The sequence below is a fragment of the Orcinus orca genome, chromosome 8 (genome assembly GCF_937001465.1).
Source record: "Orcinus orca chromosome 8, mOrcOrc1.1, whole genome shotgun sequence".
Lineage (NCBI taxonomy): Eukaryota > Metazoa > Chordata > Mammalia > Artiodactyla > Delphinidae > Orcinus > Orcinus orca.
In genome coordinates this window covers 91,596,540-91,620,714 of record NC_064566.1, presented here as the reverse complement: position 1 = coordinate 91,620,714, position 24,175 = coordinate 91,596,540, and the positions used below count along the sequence as shown (strand labels likewise).

The following is a 24,175-nucleotide window of genomic DNA, read 5'->3' as shown; positions in this document are numbered from 1 at the left end:
AAGGAAAGATTAGAATTACTAAGGTACCATTCAGCACTGAACTCCTGATAATGAAAAAAGGTACCTGTCAAACCACTGATGAGAAGTTTATAAAGCCAACCACAAGTTAACGACAAATATGGTTAGTGCTAAATCAGATGGAACTGTTGGCAAAATTCCTTTGTCAAATGATACTGTTGTGCAAACACAATATCAATAGCATATAATGTGAATTGAAAGGTGTATACTGGAACACATTTTGCTTTACAGTAAGTTGAAGGGATTGATATGTAGGGTATGATAAGCTCTTGGCATCTGTGCAACATTTCTAAGAGGCTGAAGCACTTGATGATTTTTTGCTTCTTGCTGTCATTGAAAACGTGCTGTAGAGGAAGAATTTTCATATAAGTTATTTTGTGAGCTGTGGTGTAGAATGGAAAAGGGCATTGGGATTACTCCTACTAAGACAGCAGCTATGTGTGCAGCAAGACTTTACCTGAAGCCAATTCACATGCTGCTTTATGAACAGAACAGTTTTCTTTTTTAACAATATGCCTCCTAGTGTTGACTTATTATGAAAGAAAATTAAGAATTCAAGTCACTAACAGCTACTGAGCAACTGAGACTATTTCATTTTAACATGTTAAGCAAAGAAATGAACTGCTCTGGATCTCAACATTGATGTTTATTTGCTATGAAAGGGAAAGAACATACGTCACGTAAAAAACACATAACATTAAGTTTACCACCTTAACCATTTTTAAATGTTCAGTTCAGTAGCATTAAGTATATTCACATTGTTGTATAACAGGTCTCTAGAACTTCTCTCTTGCAACACCAGAACTCTACACCCACTAAATACTGGTTCCCTCTCCTCCCACCTTGGTAACCACATTTGTACTTTCTGTTTCTATGATTTTGATTACTTTAGATACTTCATATGCGTGGAATCATACACTATGTGTCCTTTTGTGACTGGCTTATTTTACTTAGCATAATTTCCTTGAGGTTCATCCATGTTGTAGCATGTGACAGGATTTCCTTTTTTTCTTAAGACTTCCATTATGTTCCATTGCATGTATATATCACATTTTTCTTTTATTTGTTGGTGCGCATTTGGATTGTTTCCACATCTTGGCTATTGTGAATAATGCTGCAATGAACATGAGAGTGCACATATCTCTTTGAGATCCTGATTTCAGTCCTTTTGGTTATACCCAGAAACAGGATCAGTGGGTCATATGGTAAATCTATTTTTAATTTTTTGAGTAACCTCCATACTGTTTTCCACAATAACTGCACCATTTTACATTCCCACTAACAGTGCACAAGAGTTCCAACTTCTCTCTGCGTCCTCACCAACACTTGTTTTGATAGTGGCCATTCTGATAGGTGTGAAGTGATGTCTCATTTTGATTTTGATTTGCATTTCCCTAATGATCACTGATGTTGAGCATCTTTTCATATGCTTATTGGACATTTGTATATCTTCTTTGGAGAACTATCTATTCAATTCCTTTGCCCATTTTTTTTCTCTGATGCATGTCACTAACCTGGTGACTGACTATGCCATGAGGGCCACAGTCAGTGAATAAGGTCAGCAGCTACTCTTTGAGGACTCTAGCACACTAAGACAATGGCTGATACCCAAGCGTGACTCTAGCCTCGATCCTTTGCCCGCTTTATAATCGGGGTTTTTTGGGTTTTTTTGAGTTGTAGCTATTCCTTATATATTGTGGATATTAACCTTTGTCAGATGTGTGATTTACAATTATTTTCTCCCATTCTTTAGACTATCTTTTCATGCATTGTTTCCTTTGGCATGCATAAGTTTTTAAGTTCGTGGTATAGTCCCATTTGTCTGTTTATTTTGTTATTTGTGCTTTTGGTGTCATATCAAAGAAATCATTGCCAAATCTAAAGTCCTAAAGATTTTCCCCTATGTTTTCTTCTAGACGTTTAATAGTTTAGGTCTTTAGTCAATTTTGAGTTAATTTTTGTATGCAGTGTAAGGTAAGGGTCCAACTTCATTGTGTTGTATGTGGACATCCAGTTTCCACAACACCCTTGGTGTTCTTTCCCTACTGTTTAGGCTTGGCACCCTTGGTAAAAATCATTTGGCCATATATGCAAGGGATTATTTCTATACTCTCTATCTTGTTCCATTGGCTTATATATCTATCTTTATGCCAGTACCACACCACCTTAATTATTACTGCTTTGTAGTATCATTTTGAAATCAGGAAGTCTGAGTCTTCCAACTTTTTTTTTTGCAAGATTGTTTTGGCTATTCAGGGTCCCTTGAGATTCCATATGAATTTTAGAAATTTTTTTCTATCTCCACAAAAAAATACCATTGGAATTTTGATAAGTATTGCATTGAGTCTATAGATTGCACTGGGAAGTATGAACATTTTGATATTAAGTCTTCCAATCCACAAGTATGCGATGCCTTTCCATTTATCTGTAACCTCTTTGAATTTTTTTTTAACAATGTTTTGTATTTTTTAGTGTACAAGTCTTTCACCTCCTTGATTAAGTTTGTTCCAAAATATTTAACTCCTTTTTGAGTCTATAGTAAATAGGACTGTTTTCTTTTTTGGAGGGGTTCACAGGTCTCTCACTGTTGTGGCCTCTCCCGTTGTGGAACACAAGCTCCAGACATGCAGGCTCTGCGGCCGTGGCTCATGAGCCTAGCCGCTCCGCGGCATGCAGGATCTTCCCAGACCGGGGCATGAACCTGCATCCCCAGCATCAGCAGGCGGACCCTCAATCACTGCGCACCAGGGAAGCCTGCAACTGATTTTTGAGTGTTGATTTTTGTATACTACAACTTTGCTGAATTTGTTTATTAGTTCTAACAGGTATTTTTGTAGAATCTTTAGGATTTTCTATATATAAGATCATGTCATCTGGAAATGGAGATAATTTTGTTTCTTCTTTCCCAATTTTTATGCCTTTTATTTCTTTTTCTTATCTAATTGCTCTGGCTAGAATGTCCTGTACTATGTTGAATCTTTGCCTTTTTCCTGATTCTAGAGGAAAAGCTTTCAGTCTTTCCATGTTGAATATGATGTTAGCTGTGGGCTTTTCAAATATGGCTTTTATTATGTTGAAGTAGTTTCCTTCTATTCCTAGTTTGTTTAATGTTTTTATCATGAAATGGTGTTGAATTATGTCAAATATTTTTTCTGCACTGATTGAGACAATCAAGTTTTTATCAATGTGGTACATTACACTGATTGATTTTTGTATGTTGAACTATCCTTGTTTCCAGATATAAATGATGTATGATCATAATGTATGATTCTTTTAATATGCTGTTGAATTCGGTTTGCTACTATTGTGTTTAGGATTTTTGTATTACTGTTCATCAGGGATATTGATCTGTAGTGGTTTCTGTTGTTGTTGTTGATGTTGTTGTGTCTTTGTCTGGTTTTGGTATCTGGTAATGTTGGCTTCATTGAACACTCAAAGGGAATGTTCCCTCCTCTTTTATTCTTTGCAACAATTTGAGAAGGATTCGTATTATTTCTTCTTTAAATCTTTGGTAGAATCCTCCAGTTAAGCCATCTTGTCCTGGGCTTCTCTTTGTTGAGAAGTTTTTGATTACTGCTTTAAAGAACTGTTTGTATTCAGCATAGTTACAGGTCTGTTCAGATTTATTATTTCTTCATGCTTCAGTCTTGGTAGGTTGTATGTTTCTAGGGATTTATTTATTTCTTCTAGGTTGTCCAACTTGTTGGTTGATGATTGTTCATAGCAGTCTCATAATCTTTTTTATTTCTGTAACATCAGTTGTAGTGTCCTCTCTTTCCTTTCTAACTTCATTTGATTCTTCCTTTTTTCTTAGTTAGTCTAGCTAAGCACTTGTCAAATTTTTGATATTTTCAAAAAAAAAAATCAACTCTTGCTTTTGTTGATTTTTTCTCTATTGTTTTCTTCTTTCATTTATCTCTGCTCTAGCCTTTATGATTTTCTTCCTTCTACTCATTTTGGGTTTAGTTTGTTGATTTGAGAACTTTCTTCTTTTTTTAGTGTAAGTATTTACCACAATAAACTTCTCTCGTAGCACTGCTTTCACTGTATCACATAAGTTTTGACATATAGTGGTTTTTATTTCACTTGCCTCCAAATATTTTCTAAATCCCCTTGTGATTTCTTCTTTGATCCAGTAATTGTTTAAGAGTCCATTGTTTAAACTACAATGACATACCATCTCACACTGGTCAGAATGGCCATCTTCAAAAAATCTACAAACAATAAATGCTTGAGAGGGTGTGGAGAAAAGGGAACCCTCTTGCACTCTTGGTAGGAATGTAAATTGATATACCCACTATGGAGAACAGTATGGAGGTTCCTTAAAAACCTAAAAATAGAACTACCATATGACCCAGCCATCCCACTACTGGGCATATACCCTGAGAAAACCATAATTCAAAAAGAGTCATATACCACAATGTTCACTGCAGCTTTATTTACAATAGCCAGGACATGGAAGCAATCTAAGTGTCCATCAACAGATGAATGGATAAAGAAGATGTGGCACATATATACAATGGAATATTACTCAGCTATAAAAAGGAATGAAACTGAGTTATTTGTAGTGAGGTGGATGGACCTAGAGACTGTCATACGGAGTGAAGTAAGTCAGAAAGAGAAAAACAAATACCATATGCTTAAATATATATATATATATATATATATATATATGGAATCTAAAAAGTGAAAGAAAGAAAGAAAATGGTCGGAAGAACCTAAGGGCAAGACAGGAATAAAGATGCAGACCTACAAGAGAATGGACTTGAGGATACGGGGAAGGGAAAGGGTAAGCTGGGACAAAGTGAGAGAGTGGCATGGACATATATACACTTTCAAACGTAAAATAGATAGCGTGGGAAGCAGCTGCATAGCACAGGGAGATCAGCTCAGTGCTTTGTGACCACCTAGAGTGGTGAGATAGGGAGAGTGGGAGGGAGGGAGATGCAAGAGGGAAGAGATATGGGGACATATGTATATGTATAACTGATTCACTTTGTTATAAAGCAGAAACTGACACACCATTGTAAAGCAATTATACTCTAATAAAGATGTTAAAAAAAAAGAGTCCACTGTTTAATTTCCATGTATTTGTGAATTTTCCTGTTTTCCTTTTGTTATTGATTTCTAGTTTCATTCCTTATACATACATGGGCTTTTGAAAGAGACTTGATAATAGCAGTAAAGAATATCTTTACATTTCAAATGGCTTGCTCAAGTCTTGTAAATACACAAGCAACATAGTCAATATCTGTAATAATCTGAAGCTATCACTTCAAGGCCAAAGAATTATGAACTATATAGGTACCAGGATTTCTTTAAAAGACTGAACCAGAAGAAAATGGCTTAGAAGTCAAGAGTTTAACACTTAGCAACATTTAATAATTTTTTTACTCACCGTAAAAAACTACAATATATCATTGGCCTTATTATTAAAAACACATTCAAATACTACAACAAAACGTTAAAAAATAATCTCCAGAGACAAATGTAAGTAAATATTGTGCTGTCAGTACAGTGCCACTAGCCACATGTGGCTACTGAACATGAAATGCGATTAGTGCAACCAAGGAAATGATTTTTAATTTAATTTAATTTTAATTTAAACAGCCACATGTGACTAATGGCTATAATATTGTACAGTTCAGCTTTAGAACAAGTGAAGTAATAGACCCTCATTTTTCGATGCTGATTTATCACATTTAAATTAGAGCATTCAATTTTTTGAGGAGAGAGATGGGGTAGAAACATGCTGTGGAATGACACAGACACACTTCATTGCAATCAGAGAAGAGTAATGGTAACAAAACTGGAAATTCTATCAACCCAGAACTAGGTTAAACGAACTTAAGGTAACTTTGGTGGGACAATGATAAGTCATATAAGCATTTAAGAGTGCAATGATTGGAAGAACGCTTAGGTTTATTTTGAAAGTTTCCTATGCGAAGAATTAGAACCAAAAGAAAAGATTTCTAATGTGTGTTTCCTTATTTAGAGGAGCCTCGTCCTAAGCTGTATGGATTGACCTTTATACTGATGTTACAGTACTATAATTTCACTTCCTCTCCCTAAGAAACACAGTCCAAACAAAGAAATCACCCTGGAGTAACAATATTTCCACTCATGTGACCTCAAGTATATTAATAGAAATGGAGGATACTTTTATTCTGAGAGGACAGTTTAGAGACAAAGCTTATAAAGTCATTTGAGGTCCTCTGGAGAGGATCTCATCTCATACTTTTAAGATCAGCAAGAACCAGGGTTGTAGGGTCTGTACATTGACATAATACTAGTTGGTTTGTCTCAATGAGTTTGTGGGTTTGGACTGTGATCTCCGATTCTTACTGAAATCTAGAGAAAAACTGTTTACCAAATTTCAAATAATTATCTTAAGCACAAAGACTGTTATTATGATTTCACTAAGTTTTCTCCTACATTTCACATTTTCTGTAAACTTGAATCATTTAGACTGCTCCTTTCCAGGCCTTACATTTCTTAAAATCAAACTATGAATGATGATGTTTTGCTGTTCTGTCATCATACTCAGTACTGGAAACAATCTTTCAAATTTGGTTTCCTCTTCATAGTAGCATTATTCACAATATCCAAAAGATGGAAACAACCCAAGTGTCCATCAACAGATGAATGGATAAACAAAATGTGATATACACATAATGCAATGGAATATTATTCAGCTTTAAGAAAGGAAGGGAATTCTGACATATGCTACAACATGGATGAACCTTAAAGACATTATACTAAGTGGAATAAGCCAGTACAAAGGACAAATACTATACAATTCCACTTATATGAGCTACCTAGAATGGTTTAATTCATAAAGACAGAAAGTAGAATGGTGGTTGCCTGGGGGGAGGGGAATTGTTGTTCAATGGATACGATGTTTCTGTTTGGGATGATGAAAAATTCTGGGGATAGATCAAGATGGTGGTTGCACAATATTGTGAATGTCATTAATGCCACTGAATTGTACACTTAAAATGGTTTAAATGGTAATTTTTATGTTACGTATATTTTAACAATAATTATTTTTATTTTGTTTCCTCCTACCTTGGATTTCATTAAACCATCCTTGCAGTATAAGTGAGGTCATCTATAGAGAATGGCTGGTACTGGCTTTTTTTGTATTTTTCCTCTAGCAAATGTAGTTTAAGAACATGTTAATCTGATTTCCAATCACATAATCAGGTGGATGAACATTATCAGTGTTATATGCAATAGTCATGTCCCAGGCATCAATAATACTCACGTTGAGATCCACAAAAACATCCCTCATGATAAGATTCTGAATATAACCATGAAAGTCACTAAACATCTCTGCATTTTGAGACATCCCCCCTGGTGTTTTCAGTTTTCAGGATCATCTTGGTCTCTGGGCTTCACAAGAATAGATGTTCAATGGCCTTTTGAACATTGATGGCCCTACGGATCAAGATTTTGATGGGGAGGGGTCTGAAGTGCTGACCGAGAGTGATGACAATGGCTGTGTCATTGTCTCCTGCTACCCGGTCAATTTCCAATGGGATATAATTTTCATCCTTCACTAAGAACAGATTTTTGGTTATAAATGGATGACCATGCTTTTTCCACTGAATCAAAATATGTCTTTCAGCATCCAGATGCACATGTGTTTTAAAGATCCCAGCTCCATGACGATCAAAACATTTTAAGGCTGATGGGGAAAAAAATCAATAAATCTTTTAGCAAAAGGAAAATAATGATATAATTTTTAAATGCACGTATTTGTAAAATTCTAGCCAAGATCACTTCTAACTCTAAGAGCACTGCTGCCTGTGGGAGGAAGGGAACTTTAACAGATGCATTCAAATCTTAACAAAATTTTGAACTTATTATCAGCATAGAGAAAGAGGAAGAAAATGTTAATATTTGTGAATGAAGAAAATAAAATTTAACTTTTTATTAAAAGCCCAAATCCAAATACTTGGCAAATTTTGAAAAATAATAAACGTCAGAAAAGGGAAGCAAAGAATTCTATAAAAATAACCTCTGAAGGCAACTATAGTTTCAAAGTAAAAATAAAATACATACTTTTTAACCACTTTTGGTAAGTAGTGAATCCACTGACGCAGTGTTGAATCTCCCATGAGGTAAATAAGTTTTCTCTTCAAGCAGTCATTTATATTTTTTGTTTCATTTAACTCGATCTGTTTGCAAAATGCTGCAATCCACCTTCTTTTCACAGTATAACCGCTGGGAAAAGGAGTCTTCCTGCCAAGCTGACAGTTTGTTTCTATGTTCTCACTCTCTGGCAATAAAAACTCCCACAGTCAGCAACTTTTATTATCACAAATTATTTCAGCAACACTTTCCTCATTTTCTTCCTCTTTTTCCCCTTTTCCCTCCACCCTTCTCTGTCTCTGCCATCCTCTCTTCCCAAATATTTATTTAATAAGTTCATGTTAAGGGATGAGTTAAAATTTCTCACTTTTGAATAATCCCAATAATGAATGGTATTTCCTAGACTGGGGTTAAATTTTTTTCTTTGTGCATTTGCAATGTTTCCCAGGGCTTCATCTTGTCCCTAATGTCACTCAGTTGTGAGACAGCTAGCCAAAATCAGGGGGAAATGTGTGGTGGCAAAAGAGCAGGACTCGGTAGCCCAGCTGAATATCATACCCATGACACTGGCCAGGGGGGACTGGACATCTTCTCCTCCTCAAACTCCTTATCCATGGAGAAAGCTTGAACACCTTTACAAAATGACTATTACACATTGTTTATTTTTGTATATATCAGAACCATGTTTTCTAGTTAATAGGAAAACTCCTTCAATGTTTCTTTCTTGTGCCCAGAACTGAACTTAATATTCTGTGTGGTCTGATTAGTGCAGAAAAAGAGAGAAACATTATCTGCTTATTCCGAATATTCCACTTTGAAGTGGCCTAAGCTGAATTCACTGACTCATATCAAGCTTTCCATCCATGTGTGACTCAGGCCATTTTTTATTTTGCCACTTAAAAAACACATCTTTTTGTCATCAACCTACATTGTTCAGATTTGAGGTATATGTTTAGGGACTTAAGTTTATCCATATTGAATTATATCAGGTTTATAAATGGCTCCTAAAATAAGTCTGGCACTGTCTTATAAGAAACTGCCTGACTTTACTAGAAATGACTGTCCAGGCAAGAGAGAAACCACAGGGGTGTTAAGAGGACTCAAGTGGCTTCAAGGGTCAAAGAACTTTCTTTGGTGTAAATGTTGGGTATGGACAATGGTTGCCATGGCAGAGAAGGAATCTGTCTTTCCCATAGACTGTGAGCTTTAGGTCTGGGTTCCTGATCCATTTATATCTCCACAGGATTTAGCAAAGTTCTTTGCCTATAGTAGGCCCTCAATAAACATGTGCTAAAATATATGAGAAAAGGGCAATGGATAAATGCATATCCCATTGACTGTTAAAACAGAAGTAATTTGCTTTTCTGAAGTTGACTTTACTTTCAGGATAGCAGAAACATCACTTTGATAAGTGAGATGGCTTTGTATTGACCACTGAAGTTTATGTGATAAAATTTAAAATATTCACAGGAATTGCTAGTTCATAGAACTTTAACTGAGATGGTTTGGCTGAAAGAGAGATTTTCTAGCTCTGTAGTTCATTTGAGACATTTTCACCAGTATCCAATTATTGGCTTTTCAGGAACAAATCCCAAATTGAAATACAAGTACAAATAACCTGTACATTTTGAGAGAAGGCAGCTGAAATGAAGGGTTACCTAGACTTTTATATCTGACTCAAGATGAAAATTGGTTTAAATTGATATGAAAATATTTCCAAGAATAAAACCCCTTCTGCAAAACCCAAGATGATTAATATTATTTATTCCAGGAAATGAAAGATTGAAATGGTTAATGTTCAAGAAATATCTCTTAAAGTAAGAATGTCCTTTAAATGGATAAATTATGAACACAATAGACTTGTTACATGGCAAGACCTCAATGGAGGTAAAGTCCTTCATTATTTCAAGCCCCATGTTGGAACTTCAAGAAATGGGAAAGTAAAATAGCCTGATAGCTGTCCAGACGTTAAAGTAAGAATGAATCATGGGGGACTTAGAGGGATCAAACCACTCTCAATTCTCTACAAATACTTTTTTCTTTATTTTGATATATTTTAGATATTTTGCAGGAAATAGACGGGCCAAGATTCTATAAAACTGTTCTCCTACTGATGACAAGAATGCAGAGATCCAGAGAGTCACTCACCTTCTTTGTGCAATTAATCAAATATATATCTCTTTGATTTTACCTTCCAAATGATTTTCTACCACAAGCCACCCTTTCCACATTTACCACTCGTAGTAATTCAGTCCTTCATGGACATTTTCCTAGGCAGGTACTTCTCTAACTCGACCGTGCATCAAAATCATCTAGAGTGCTTGTTACGACTCAGATTGCTGGGTTTCATCTTCAGAGCTTCTGATTCGATAGTTCTGGGCACTTGAAGAGATCTCTGTACTTCAATGGTCATAGCAGCATTATTCGCAATAGCCATGATATGGGAACAACCTAAGTGTCTATCAATGGATAAATGGGTAGAGAAAAATATGGTTTATATATACAATAGCCTTAAGAAAGAAAGTCCTGGCATTTGCAACAATATGGATAACCTTGGAGGACATTTTGCTAAATGAAATAAGCCAGATATAGAAAAACAAATACTGCATGATCTCACTTTTATGTGGAATCTACAAAATTTGAACTCAGAGAGTAGAAACGGAGAGTAGAATGGTGGTTGCGAAGAGTTGAGGGTTGGGGAAGTGGGGAGATGTTGGTTAAAGGGTACAAACTTTCAGTTAGAAGATGACCAAGTTCTGGGGATCTAACATACAGCATGGTGGGTATAGTTAATAATAATGTATTGTATACTTGAAATCTGCTAAGAAAGTAGATATTAAGAGTTCTCACCACACACACAAAAACGCAAATTATGTGAGGTGATGGATATGTTAATCAGCTTGATTTTAGTAATTGTTCTACAACGTATATGTGTATCAAAACAGCATGCTGTACACCCTCAATATATACAATTTTTATTTATCAATCATACCTCAATAAAGCTAGAAAAAATTAGTTCTGGGGCGGGGTCCACAAATTTGGGTTTCCAACAAACTGTCAAGTGATGCTGAGGCTGCTGATACAAGGACATTACTTTGAGAACTATGTCCTAGATTGTTATAATATTGTCTTTCTGCCCATTTGGGTTATCCCACCTAAATACATCCTCTGTGCTGCCTGTTTTATTCCCCTACACCAAATCTTTCCATGACTTTCCATCATCAACCTGCAGGATAAGGACCAAGGTCCTCAACTAGCATAACACTTCCTATGAGTATCTACTTCTCCAGCCTCTCCTCCCTGCACTCTCCTTCACAAATCCCCCCAGGAGTCTATTTTCTGTTCTCTGTTATCTCCTTGAGACCTCACTGTGCCAGGGCCTTGAAATATTATAGTGAATAAGTAGGTCAAATTTTATTCACTATAATATTTCAAGGCCCTGGCACAGTGAGTTTCACCTCAAGGTATAGGTCTTACCAATTAAGATGGTCACTTTACTGATCAATCAAATTCATTTCATCAGAATGAAATCCATCTGGGGGAAAGAAGGACTTCCAGGCCCAGAGCCACAGAGATCTCCAGGAGGGACAAAGGACACATTTTCAAAAACTGAGAGGGATTGCTGGAATCACAGGAAAGGATTTTTTTAGGTCAAGTGAAAAATATTTTCTTTATCAAGGGCATCTGAGGGCTGGAGAGCAGAGAGGCTGGGGTATCTGGACAGTGATGGCTGCATAGAGCGATGGAGTCATGAGAGACTGTGCTATAGCCTACCGACTTTGGAATAGGGGATAGAGGTATTCCAGTTCTGACTCTGCCACTTACTAGACGCTACCTACTCTGGCCAACCATAGTCGCTCCAGAGTATCTTACTGAGGCGCTTATCAGACCTCTATTTGGCACAAATTAAAATTTGTCTCAGTGGAAAACTTGAACTTTAAAACTTGAAACACTGATTCTTCTACATCCGTTCCAGGTAAGGTTGAAGTTGACAAAAGAGACCAATAGCCAGCTACCTCGTAAATTTTGTTACCAAAGCCAAACTTTGATGGGACCTTAAAATTAGGATTAAAAATATGTACTCATGGGGCTTCCCTGGTGGCACAGTGGTTGAGAGTCTGCCCGCCGTTGCAGGGGACACAGGTTCGTGCCCCGGTCCGGGAAGATCACACATGCTGCGGAGCGGCTGGGCCCGTGAGCCATGGCCGCTGAGCCTGCGCATCTGGAGCCTGTGCTCTGCAACAGGAGAGGCCACAACAGTGAGAGGCCCGCGTACCGCAAAAACACAAAAAAAAAAACCCTAAAAAAACAAAAAAAAATATGTACTCATGGTATAAAGGCATTCATTTCAATGTGTCTTGTCTTAGTATTGAGTGTGCTTGTGTATCACATTTCAGAAGGGGTCCATAGTATTAGAAACATAACAGAAACGGAAAGAATTGTCAACAACTTATTGCCTGTGTGATGTGTTCTCATGTGATGCCCCTTGTTTATTTTCCCATCATGATTTTCAATAAAACTCTTAAATTAAGAAGAAAAAAGACTTTTTTAACTTTGAAGAAGTGAGTATCTGAGGAGGTAACATCTGATTCTGCAGCTAGGGTTGGGAGAGAGAACCCTGGTAGGAAAATGTATTTACTTTGTGACAAATGAAAGAGAAACAGGCTTAGTCCCTGGACTTGTGGGAAAGAAGGATGCCACAGAACCTGGCGTGGGCCTAAGAAGGGGCACTAGAGCTTAGTGATAGTGAGAGTTCTTGGATCCAGAATCACCAATGAAGCCAACTGTTCCTTGTGTGGGCACTAAATCACCTTTGAGAAGATTGAGATATCTACTTCCATGCATTGGGGGTGGGGGGCGGGCAGGGGGGATGGAGGCGGGGGAGAATAGATGGTTTGAATAGAGCAGGGGATCCAGGAAGTAAATGTGTCTTTGGGGAAGTAAAATGGGGTCAGGAAGATTATTGTCATGAACATAGCTCACTTGAGAAGCATGATTAGACCCAAAATACAGATCTGCAGATCTGCCAGACCAGGGACTTAGCATTTCCTGAGAGCAGCCAGGAGAGTGTGCAAGGAGAGCTCCTCCAACCCAAGCTGCAAGGAGGACCATCTCAAGAGGGAGCAGATGTGGCCAACAAGGAATATGGAATCAGCACAGGTAGTCTCTGCCCATAGAGTTAAGACATGGTTCTCAGACCTTCAAGACAGGGAGGTCTCTGTCTTTGCAATTATTTAGGCCTTTATGTCTCCATGATTATGTCTCCTTTAGTTTTCAGTAAAATATTTATTTGAAAAAGTCCAGCCTCTTTTGGCTGAGCCATAGGATAAATGGATTTTTTCACAGCTTGACCAAGAAAACAAAAAGAAGTAAAGGTGACCTAGGAGTGGAAAGGAAATCCTGTAGCCAGGTAAGGTCTCTTGTATCCTACCCCCTCCCCTTGTGTCATCATAATGTTTGAATTGCATTTGAACTTGAATTTCCAGGATATTGTGATATCCAACTTGCTCTTCTCGAAAACCAAGACCTTTCTACAGCAGCATTTACCAAACTATGGAATCACAATCCCTGAAAATGATCCATTAAATAGGTGGTCCAGGACTTCCATGGCAGTCCAGTGGTTAGGACTCTGTGCTCCCAATGCAGGGAACACAGGTTTGATCCCTGGTTGGGGAACTAAGATCCTGCATGCCGCGCGGTGCAGCCAATAAATACATAAATAAATAAGTGGTCCACAGTCAAGTAATTCTGGGAAATGTTTTGTGTTCCATCTCACTTGAAGGAATAGAGACTAAAGTTAAGGGATACTCTAAGGCTCTGCCTACTCGCCTGACTTCCTTTCTCCCTCTCTTATTGCATTCCAGCCTCCCTGGTCCTCCTCATGGTTCCTGGAACATTCTAGCATGCCATTGCTTCAGGTTCTATTCCTCTTCCTGAAATAGTGTTCCTCCCATAATTCACAAGGCTCTCTTCTTCACTTCATTCAGGTTACTGTTCAAGTGACCCATCCTCAGATTGGTGCTCAAGACAGGTCTTACCTGACCACGCTTTTAAAATAGCATTCACCATCACATTCAGATCTCTTATTCTGATGACTTTATATTACAAATCTATTTGTTTATTGGTTTGTTGTCTTTCTACCCAACTACAATGTTAAATTCTCAACACCTAGAGCTGTGTCTGGAATATAGAATGTGCTATTTATAAATTGAATGAATGGTGAAAAAATAGTTACAGTTATTGCCTCACAGAGCTTACAATTTAACAGAGGGTATAAAATATATATCTGAAATTTAATAGTGTAATGAGTATTATGATTGGGGAAGAATAGAATGCAGTGGAAGAGTATGAGACTAGCATTTTACCCAAACATAGAGGAAATGATGTTTAGATGAAGGCTTGTGAAATGCCAGAGCTGAGAGACACCACAGTCCGTTTGTGAAATTAAAGGAGTTCAATTTGACTGACAGAGAGCAAGGCAGCAGAAAGGTGAGATAAGGGGCTTCAGAGCTAGGTAAGTCCTTGTAAACATATTAAAGGGTTTGGATTTCATCCTTAAAGCAATGGGATCACATTAAGTGTTTTGAGCAAGTAAAAGTAAACATTAGTCTGGGTGTGGAGTGGATAGGAAGGAAACAAGGCTGTGAGAAAGTAAACATTTCTGGAGATTGTTGTAATAACCTAATTGAGGTAGAATGATAGTTTATACAAGGATAGAGGCAACAGCAATAGAGTGAAATGGCTTGGTTCAGGAGATACTTGGGAGGTACAATTCACAGGATTTGGTGATTCATTTGATGTAAAGGGTGAGGTAGACTAAATAATGATAGCATTTCTTCCCCTTGGGTTTGTTGTTTGTTTTATTTTGTTGTTGTTGTTCTTTTTTTTTGTTTTTGCATAGCATCCATTAACACTCTATAGGATTGGTATTCCATGGAACACATTATAGAAAATACTGGTCTCCAGAAAATTCCTATCTGGAAGTATTACAAACTCTGGAGAACTATAGACCTACATGAATTGCTTCATTGGTTGTACTCCTTTTAGCAAATAGTTCAGGATGAATAAAACCACAGTTGTAGAGGTGACCTGTATGGGACCCTGTGAATATATTACCATCTGCACTGAATCTCTGATTATAAACTAGTCAACATAAGGGAGCTTGATTAAGAAAAGTTATTAGGCAGTGTTGTTCTGAAACTAAGTCTCCCTCTTTGTATTGATGATTGTGTTTGAAGGCCCGTTTACCTGCGGAAAATGATCCATTCTTTCCCTCTAAGATAGGAAATATTTGCATTCCTGGTGGTCACGTGGGTCAGTGCCTCACAGGGAACACGTGGAGGCTTCACGCAGTAGAAGGCTTCCTGGTCGCGATAGTGCAGGTTCTCACACAGTTCAGCACTTGAATTTAAAACCAGGGCGCAATCAGTATTGACATGGGAGGTGCCATTGGCAAACTGGCCTGTGAAGATCACCCTGTCATAGCCTTGGTTCCTTGCCCTCCAGAGAGCCGACACCCCTTCACTGGGGAGGATGAGCAGGACAGACAGAGACACCCGGCCCTCCCAGAACAGGGTGAAGCTGACAAGGTAGGTGCCATTGTTGAAGTCTGTCACCTTTCCCGAAGTGCCTGCCTTCAGGGCTGGGGAGGACATCCTGGCCCTCAGGAAATCCCCGCCATATTCCTTCCTGAGTCCCAAGTGGTCCCTCACCTCCAGCAGGACGTCTAGCTGATCCCCCCTGCAGTATGTGTCTTGAGGGCTGAGGAGGGTGGCTTTACTGTGTGTGGCGCTGGTGGTAGAGCTCACGTGGGAGAAGGGTCTGGGTGGGATCAGCTGGTCTAGCTTCTCCATGATCCCCTTTATTCTCAGCTCAGTCTCTGTTGGTGAAAATTCTGGATCCAGTGGTGCTTCTGGGTAGAAGGACTTTCTGAAGGTGTTCCAATGATTCAGAGAGATAGGGTTTCTCAAGCTGAACAAGAACTGAAGTACTAAGAGAAAAGGGTTATATTATCAGCAAATAATATGGCTTGTTTTTCAACATAAATTATTATGGTTTAGTTTACATACATTTCAGTAGATGCAATCACATATCAAAAATGGATTCTAACCAGTTTTCAGTTTTGGAATCACAGGATTAATTTCCATGAAATGTGACTTCCTGTGCTGCCAGCTGATGATTTCTTCTAGAAGTCATTGGCTTAAAAATTAAATATATAGAATAATTATATACTATTTAATGATTGGATTTTTGTGTTTCCCTTCACCATCTCCTTATCTGGCCTATTTTTCTTTATGCAAATCATATAGCCATATTATAGACAATACGGAAAACAGCATATTTTAAAAAATATGATCCTACATAAGCTTTGCTATCTTTATAGTATTTTTTAATTATTATGTCCTTTCTTTTTCCTTCTATACATATATTTTATCTAGTTGTAATCACACTAAAAATATAGTTCTAATACTTTTTTTGCAGATAATATACCATGGTTTATAAACGTTTTAATATTGTTACATACGTTTCATGATCATTTTTAATGATTACATGATACTCCATCAAGAGGATGTAAAATGGGTTGTGTGGCCAATGATATTGGACAATTGGATTATAGCTATTCATCTCCATTTTACATCACATTTGGATATTTTCCAACTTTTCATGTACAGGATTACTTCCTTATGATGGATTACTTCCTTAGGATGGATTCCTAGGGATGGAAGTACCAGATCATATATTATTGAATTAAGTTATCAATCACCCAAAGTAAAAATATAAACATTTTTATTCTTCTTGACTGTCAATTGTATTCTCAAGAGTTTATATTGCCACCAGCAATATGTAAGACTAGCTGTCATGCCACACCAGTGTCTCTTTTATCATTGCAGCAAAGTGTAAGAGTTATGTATAATGCTCCTTAACAAGAGTACTGAGAGACATATTTAGTCATATCCAAAGTTTGTTTAGCTGACAATGAATGCCATGAATTCACCTGGACAATGAGGTAATTGGAGGAAATATTACTACCAATTTAAGTCTGTTCAGGTCCCAGGATCTCTCAAGCTCCATGGAAGTACATTTAGCCATGGCTTAAAATGACATAGGTGAAGCTGGGTCTGGAAACCACCCCTGTTTGTTTCTTAATTGGCTTGTTTGTGTTTTGCTTTGTTTTGCTTTTTAAGTCGACTGCTGTTTAATATTTATACAGAAAGGCTTGAAGCCCAGGTGTCTTATTTCCCCTGTCATAACTATAGTCAAAGATTTTTCTGGAACAAGATATTTCGTTATGCCAAAACAATTATATAACATCACATATATCATATTCTAATAATTGGATTGTTGCCTGAATAAAAGAGTCATACAAAATCCGTTTTCTGACTGAGGAGTTTGGATAGCTGTCTGCTCACCAAGAGAAAGGAGTTGGATATCTCAATTAAGTCTCCCTTACAAAATTCATCACTTTAAATACTGGTGGTTAAATTATAAAACATTGTCATTAAAACTATTTGCAAGGGCAGGACAGGAATAAAGAAACAGTCGTAGAGAATGGACTTGAGGACACGGGGACAGGGAAGGGTAAGCTGGGACAAAGTGAGTATCATTGACATATATACATTACCAAATGTAAAATAGATAGCTAGTGGGAAGCAGCCACATAGCTGAGGGAGATCAGCTTGGTGCTTTGTGACCACCTAGAGGGGTGGGATAGGGAGGGTGGGAGGGAGATGCAAGAGGGAGGAAATATGGGGAGATATAGATATATATATATATATATATATATATATATATGTATAGCTGATTCACTTTGTTATAAAGCAGAAACTAACAAACCATTGTAAAGCAATTATACTCCAATAAAGATGTTAAAAAATAAAATAAATTATTTGCAAATGTGACAGGTGAAAATGGAGACATACTATTGTTTTAAATTACATTTATTTTAATACTAGTGTGTTTCAACTTTATTTTCCCTCAAATACTGGTTTTACTAATATATCTCTTCTCTTCAATATGGTGTATTTCCTTTGTTGATTTTTTTATTTTGATTTCAATGTTTTTTAAATTTCTCGGTTGACATCAATTCTTTATATAACAAACATCTTAACATTTAGTCTCTCAATTTTGCAGAAAATATTTTATCAGTTCATATCCTGACATTTTTAAAAGTATTTAAATTTATAGTTAAACCACTGAAAAATTCCTTTGTGACATAATTCTATTGCTTCTAATCTTAGACGGTTCTCCAAAATTTCATTATCTAAATATTCAATTCTATTTTTTTAAACAAGAAAATGTTTATTTAGTGGATAAAAATACACCATCAATTTTGAGAAAATATTGGAGAAATATTTTGAGAAAATATTTGTTCTATAGGAATTAGCATTACTGGAAAATCATGAAAATACATCACTTCAAATTATAAACACATACATTTGTACTAAGTTTATCAGGTACAAAGTGAAGAGAGAAATCGACTATTTTATTAAGGAAAAATCTGGTCAGCCAAACTAGATCACTTAGACTACCCAAATTCATTCTAATTAGATTTAGTTAAATTAGCAGGATAATTACATGTTTTGAATTTATTTTTACATTTTATTACATTATTGTCATCCTTTTTTATTATCATGTATGATCATAATTTCACTATCTGGTAAATAATTGCTTCCAAAAAATTTTTTTCTCTTAAATAGAATAACAATTTTGTTACTTCTTGTTAAGATCATAGCATATTTAAATTAACAAATTAAACACCTAATGGTTTGGTTAATATCTACCTATGAATTTTTTTTTTTAAATAACTGGGTTGCCAGTGCACTTAATGAACTGGTTGACTTCAGGACCGATAAAGCAGACCTTGTCAGAGGAGTCATGAAACTGACTGTTGGCAAAGTACTCAAAGGCAAACCCAATAATATGGTCACTGAGCCAGGTTGGAGGATCCAATAGTGAGACATCTGTTTGCCACAGCAGACTGTCCATGTAACTGAAGACTACTGGAGCAATCTTGTACTGACTAGAGCTGCTCAGAAATTCCAGAAGCTGCCTCAGTCCTCACCAATCCAACCAGCCTTCAGGCACCTCTGTATTGGTCGGAAAGCCGGAAGTGGGTTTTAGGGTAAACAAGTCTAAAAGCTTAACTTTGAATTAGCCTGTGTACATGAATTTATGCTTCATTCTGTGTTTTTCCTCATACCTTTCAATGTGTGTGTATAAACCAAATGAACTAAATGCTTTAAAATATTGGGAAAGTTAACCAGAAAGCACACTTGTAATGTATTCAAACAGTTGTGATCGTACATATATATCAAAAGTATTAAGTAAGTAGATTTAGATAAAGAACAATCAAGTTACCTGTAAAATTATTAAGAGAGTTCTACTACCAAACGTGAACTCATGCCATATTACTATTGGTTTTCTACTCCTGACTATACATTTTCAGTTTTACTCCTTTATTTTCTCTCCTCTCCTTTCTTCTCCTTTCCCCTCCCTTCCCCTCCTCTTTTTTCCCTCCTTTGCTCCCTCCCTCCTTCATTTCTCTTTTTTTCCTTCCCTCCCTTTCTTCTTCCATAAAATATGTAGTGAATCCATGCTATGCACCCTGTATTGTGTTAGCTGTGGAGACATGTGGAGACAAAAGCTAGACACACCCAATCTACACTTAACAACAATTTTTTATATTTTAAGTTGGAAGACTTAGATGGAAATTGGGAAATAAAATGAAAAATTACTGTATTATTAACAATAATGATTAGCAAATGTTTTCTATGCGTTGATGCTGTTCTAACCATTTTAATTGTATTTTCTAATTTATCCTCACAACAACCCTATGAAACTAGTAGGACTGCTTCCCCTCTTCTACAGAAAGTGAAACTGAGGCCCTGAGAAAGTTAAATAACTTGGCCAGGGATGCAGAGCTAGTAAGTGGTGGGAAGTGTGATTCAAAAGCAGGGAGGTGGGCTCCAGAACCTGTAGTCTTAACCACTAAATTGTACTACACACTAGAGAAGTTCTTTGGTTGACAAGAAGGGAATAAATTAAACAGCTTAGCTGGTTTATTTTGACCATAAATTTTTAATATGTATGTATTTTGTGCCTTTTACATAAGTATAATTTTGACGTAGCTTAGCAGTGAAATTTTCATCTTGATGTGGTTACTGTGGGTTGTTTTACTAAGTTTTAGTTCATATTTATCTTTTAACGTATGGAATCCAGTTCTGCTTGAAAATATGCTCCAAAATTTGACTGCAGGACTAGAAGGTGTTTTGGCTACAAAGTAGATTGATCAAATAAACCTTCCAAATAAATAGCTTTTCAGATGGGTTTGGCAAAGGATATGTGTGTAGTAAAGATAAATTTCATGTTTAAGCAATGGTAGACTCTTCCCTCGGGAGAAGATGGTTAGTATTGCACAGCTAGCATTTCCCACGGCAATTTTGAGATAAATAAGGGAATCTTTCAGTGTGGGAACTGATGTGCTATCTACAGCTACAGCCCTATCTAAAAGCTCATATTTCAGATTCTACAGATAGATGCTTCAGTTTCCATGTGTGTGTGTGTATTATATATGTATCAAGTGGTTTCTAATTTTTTTTCACATGAAAATGTGCCAGATTATCCTAGAGGGGAAAAAAAGGGTTCTTTGTATATTTTGGATAACAGTTCTTTGTCAGATATATCTTTTGCAAATACTTTCTCTGTCTGCAGCTTTTCTTCTCATTCCCTTGCCTTTCATAGAGCACAAGTTTTTAATTTTAAAGATGTCCAGATTATGAATTATTTCCTTCATGGATTGTGCCTTTGGTATGATATCTAAAAAGTCATCTCCATACCCAAGGTCAGTTAGGTTTTCTCCTTTGTTATCTCCTAGAAGTTTTATAGTTTTGCATTTTACATTTAGGTCTATGATTCATTTTTAGTTAATTTTTGGAAAGGGTGTAAGCTCTGTGTCTAGATTTATTTATTGTTTTTGTATGGGTGGGTGACCAGTTGTTCCAGTACCAGTTATTGAAAAGGCTGTCTTTGCTTCATTGTCAAGCATCAGCTGACTTTATTTATGTGGGTCTGTTTCTGGAGTCTCTTTTCTGTTCCCTTGACTTGTTCATCATTCTTTCACCAATAATATCATACTGCCTTGATTACTGTAGCTTTATAGTAATTCTTGAAGTCAGGTAGTGTCAGTCCTCTGACTCTGTTCTTTAATATTGATTTGCCTACCCTGGGGGTTTTGCCTCTCCATATAAACTTTAGAATCAGTTTTTCATATTTTATATGACTGGATTTTGTCATTCTTTTGTCTATCTAGATTCAATCAAGTGGATAGAAAGATCTACTCTACTGGTTCTTATGGTAAAGATACTCTTTGCCCTCTTTACTGATCTTAATAATAATTTTAATTTAACTAATTATTTCTGATTAATTATGAAAGGAAGTACACAATTATTATTTGCAGCTGATATGATTATATACCCATAAAAACCAATCTAGTGAAAGGAACAAATGTGTAAACTTATTATTACAAAAAGTGAATAATTTGAAAGATATATAAGTAGAACTCCATGGGCATCTAAAAGAGATTGCTGCAAACTTGGCCTCAGACTGTTAAAAATGGCTTCGTGAGGGGAAAATGAGAATTATTGTTTAATGGTCACAGAGTTTCTATTTGGAGCAATGAAAATGTTTTGGAAATAGATAGTGGTGATTATAAATGTTATTAATGCCATTGTACTATACACTTTAAAATGGTGAAAATGTTGAAGTTTTATGTCATATTTAACCACAATTTTTACAATTAATAATGTAATGTACCCAACATCATTGAATTATATACTTTAAATAGATGAATAGTATGTTATGTAAGTTATATCTCAATAAAGCTTTTTTTTTCCTTAAAGAATTGCTTCACAGGGACTTCCCTGGTGGTACAGTGGTTAAGAATCCGCCTGCCAGTGCAGAAGACACGGGTTTGAGCCCTGGTGTAGGAAGATCCCACATGCCGCGGAGCAACTAAGCCCATGCGCCACAACTACTGAGCCTGCACTCTAGAGCCCGTGAGCCTCAACTACGGAGACCACGTGCCACAACTACTGAAACCCGCATGCTTAGAGCCGGTGCTCTGCAACAAGAGAAGCCACCACAATGAGAAGCCCATGCACTGCAATGAAGAGTAGCCCCCGCTCGCCACAACTAGAGAAAGCCCATGCACAGCAATGAAGACCCAACACAGCCATAAATAAATAAACAAATAAATAAATAATTTTTTAAAAAGAATTGCTTCACACAGCTGACGACATTTGATTCTCAAAAGATGAGAGGAAGATTACTAGATAGAGAAGAGGAGGATTTTTAGGGAGAGCTATTCTTGGCACTGAGATTTTTTTCCTTTCAGAAAAAAAACTTTATCTTTACTACATATCTGTAAACTGTGGCCATACGTCCAGAACCATTAACCTTCCATCAAAAACAATTCTTTGAGTCAAGAAGGAAATTAATGTCAAAAAGAAAAGAAAAAAGAGCAAAACGTCTAACCTAAATATTTAAAGGGCTTGGAGCAGCTCTGAGGAACAAACTAATAAGCAGAATCAGTCATCCTGGTTTCCTTCTTTCTGACAATGGTTTTCATTAATTATAGCTATGCAATTCTGCTTCCTGATTTCTTTATAAAAACAAATATCCTAAAGTTCTTATGTTAAAAAGATCCCAATAACAACCAAATTAAAGGAGAGTCTAGGCTAACAGATGATAAAGACATTGTGGAAGATTTTGAAGAACTGTAACTTATTCTTCTTGACATGGGACTTCCAGAGCGGAGTTTTCATCTGATTACTCAGGGCTAAGGTGTGTTTATTCTTGGTTTTATTAGGATTCTTGTTTTCAGGATTCACTTCCCAACACTGGGTGCTTAATGATTGAGGAGACAAACTCTGAAGTTAAAGAGGTGGGGATCTTCTCCACTAGCCAGAGGTCATGCCTGAGACGCTGGAACCCAGGCTTAGTATTATTCTGAGAGTGAGGTTGCTGAGGACTCAGGATAGATAGCTTAATAAGACATGAGATATTCCTAGAATATAAAAACGTCTCCTTCAACCCTGATACAGTGATTACATACTACCGTAAAAAGAGCAGTAAGTTTTGATTCCTGGTATCACCATTTACTATTTTTGTGATTATGCATTCGATGAAGCCTCCTTTCCTCACTCTTAAAGTAGGGTTCATTACACATGGGACATTTGTGTTGAGAGATAATAATAGAATAAACTTATTTAGTTTCAGGTGTGCCTTTTAAAAATAGCAAATCACTGGCTCTTTAAAAATTTTTTACTCCAGAATGAGAACCTTACCTACCCCTAACTATCATCTCTTTGGAAATTGGGATACAATTTCTCTTTTTAGTTCAAGCATACCTTGATATTTTGCATAAGGCATTGGGGTAACAAAGGAAGTGTTAGAGGCAAGAGTCATGGAAAGGCATGATGTTGAGGGACAAGGGCAGATTCTACACCTTTGTCTTGTTTCCAATCACCTCATTTTCAAGTACATCCTGATTCTAACTAGATTCACCAAATGTAGGTAAGACAGGAACTGGTGTGAGCAGACCTCAGGTATATATGCTGTTTTTGTTTTGTTTCATTTAACTAAAATACAGTAAAATTGACTTTGTTTAATGTACAATTCTATGAGTTTCAACACAGTCTAGATTTGTGTAAGCACCATCACTATCAGAAAAGAGACCAGTTTCATCATCCCCAAACACTGGTCCTTTGTAATAACATGCTCCCTCCTCCCCTAACCTTTGGCAACCACTGATCTATTCTCCATAGCTATAGTTTCACCTTTTTTCCATAAATGTCACATAAATGGAATCATGTATGTGATCTATTTTTTTTTTCGGCTGCAGTTGGGTCTTCGTTGTTGTGCGCGGGTTTTCTCTAGTTGTGGTGAGTGGGGGCTATTCTTCGTTGTAGTGCATGGGCTTCTCATTGCAGTGGCTTCTCTTGTTGTGGAGCATGGGCTGTAGTCACAAGGGCTTCAGTAGTTGTGGCACACAGGCTCAGTA

The 24,175-nt window shown here is 36.8% G+C and overlaps 1 protein-coding gene and 1 non-coding gene across 2 annotated transcripts; both read right to left on the bottom strand.

The window, feature by feature from the left end:
- Positions 1 to 1,519: 1,519 nt before the first annotated feature.
- Positions 1,520 to 1,649, bottom strand: LOC117202648 (small nucleolar RNA SNORA3/SNORA45 family). Its single transcript, XR_004485126.1, has one exon. It is a non-coding gene; the product is annotated as a small nucleolar RNA SNORA3/SNORA45 family (small nucleolar RNA).
- A 3,298-nt stretch (positions 1,650 to 4,947) lies between these two features.
- LOC101286205 (NXPE family member 2) lies at positions 4,948 to 16,101 on the bottom strand. The gene is given in 5 exon segments (XM_033434552.2): positions 4,948 to 7,372; positions 7,374 to 7,708; positions 8,087 to 8,294; positions 9,969 to 10,038; positions 15,364 to 16,101. Coding segments are annotated over 5 exon segments (1,419 nt in total). The 5' UTR covers positions 15,969 to 16,101; the 3' UTR covers positions 4,948 to 7,171.
- Positions 16,102 to 24,175: the final 8,074 nt, after the last annotated feature.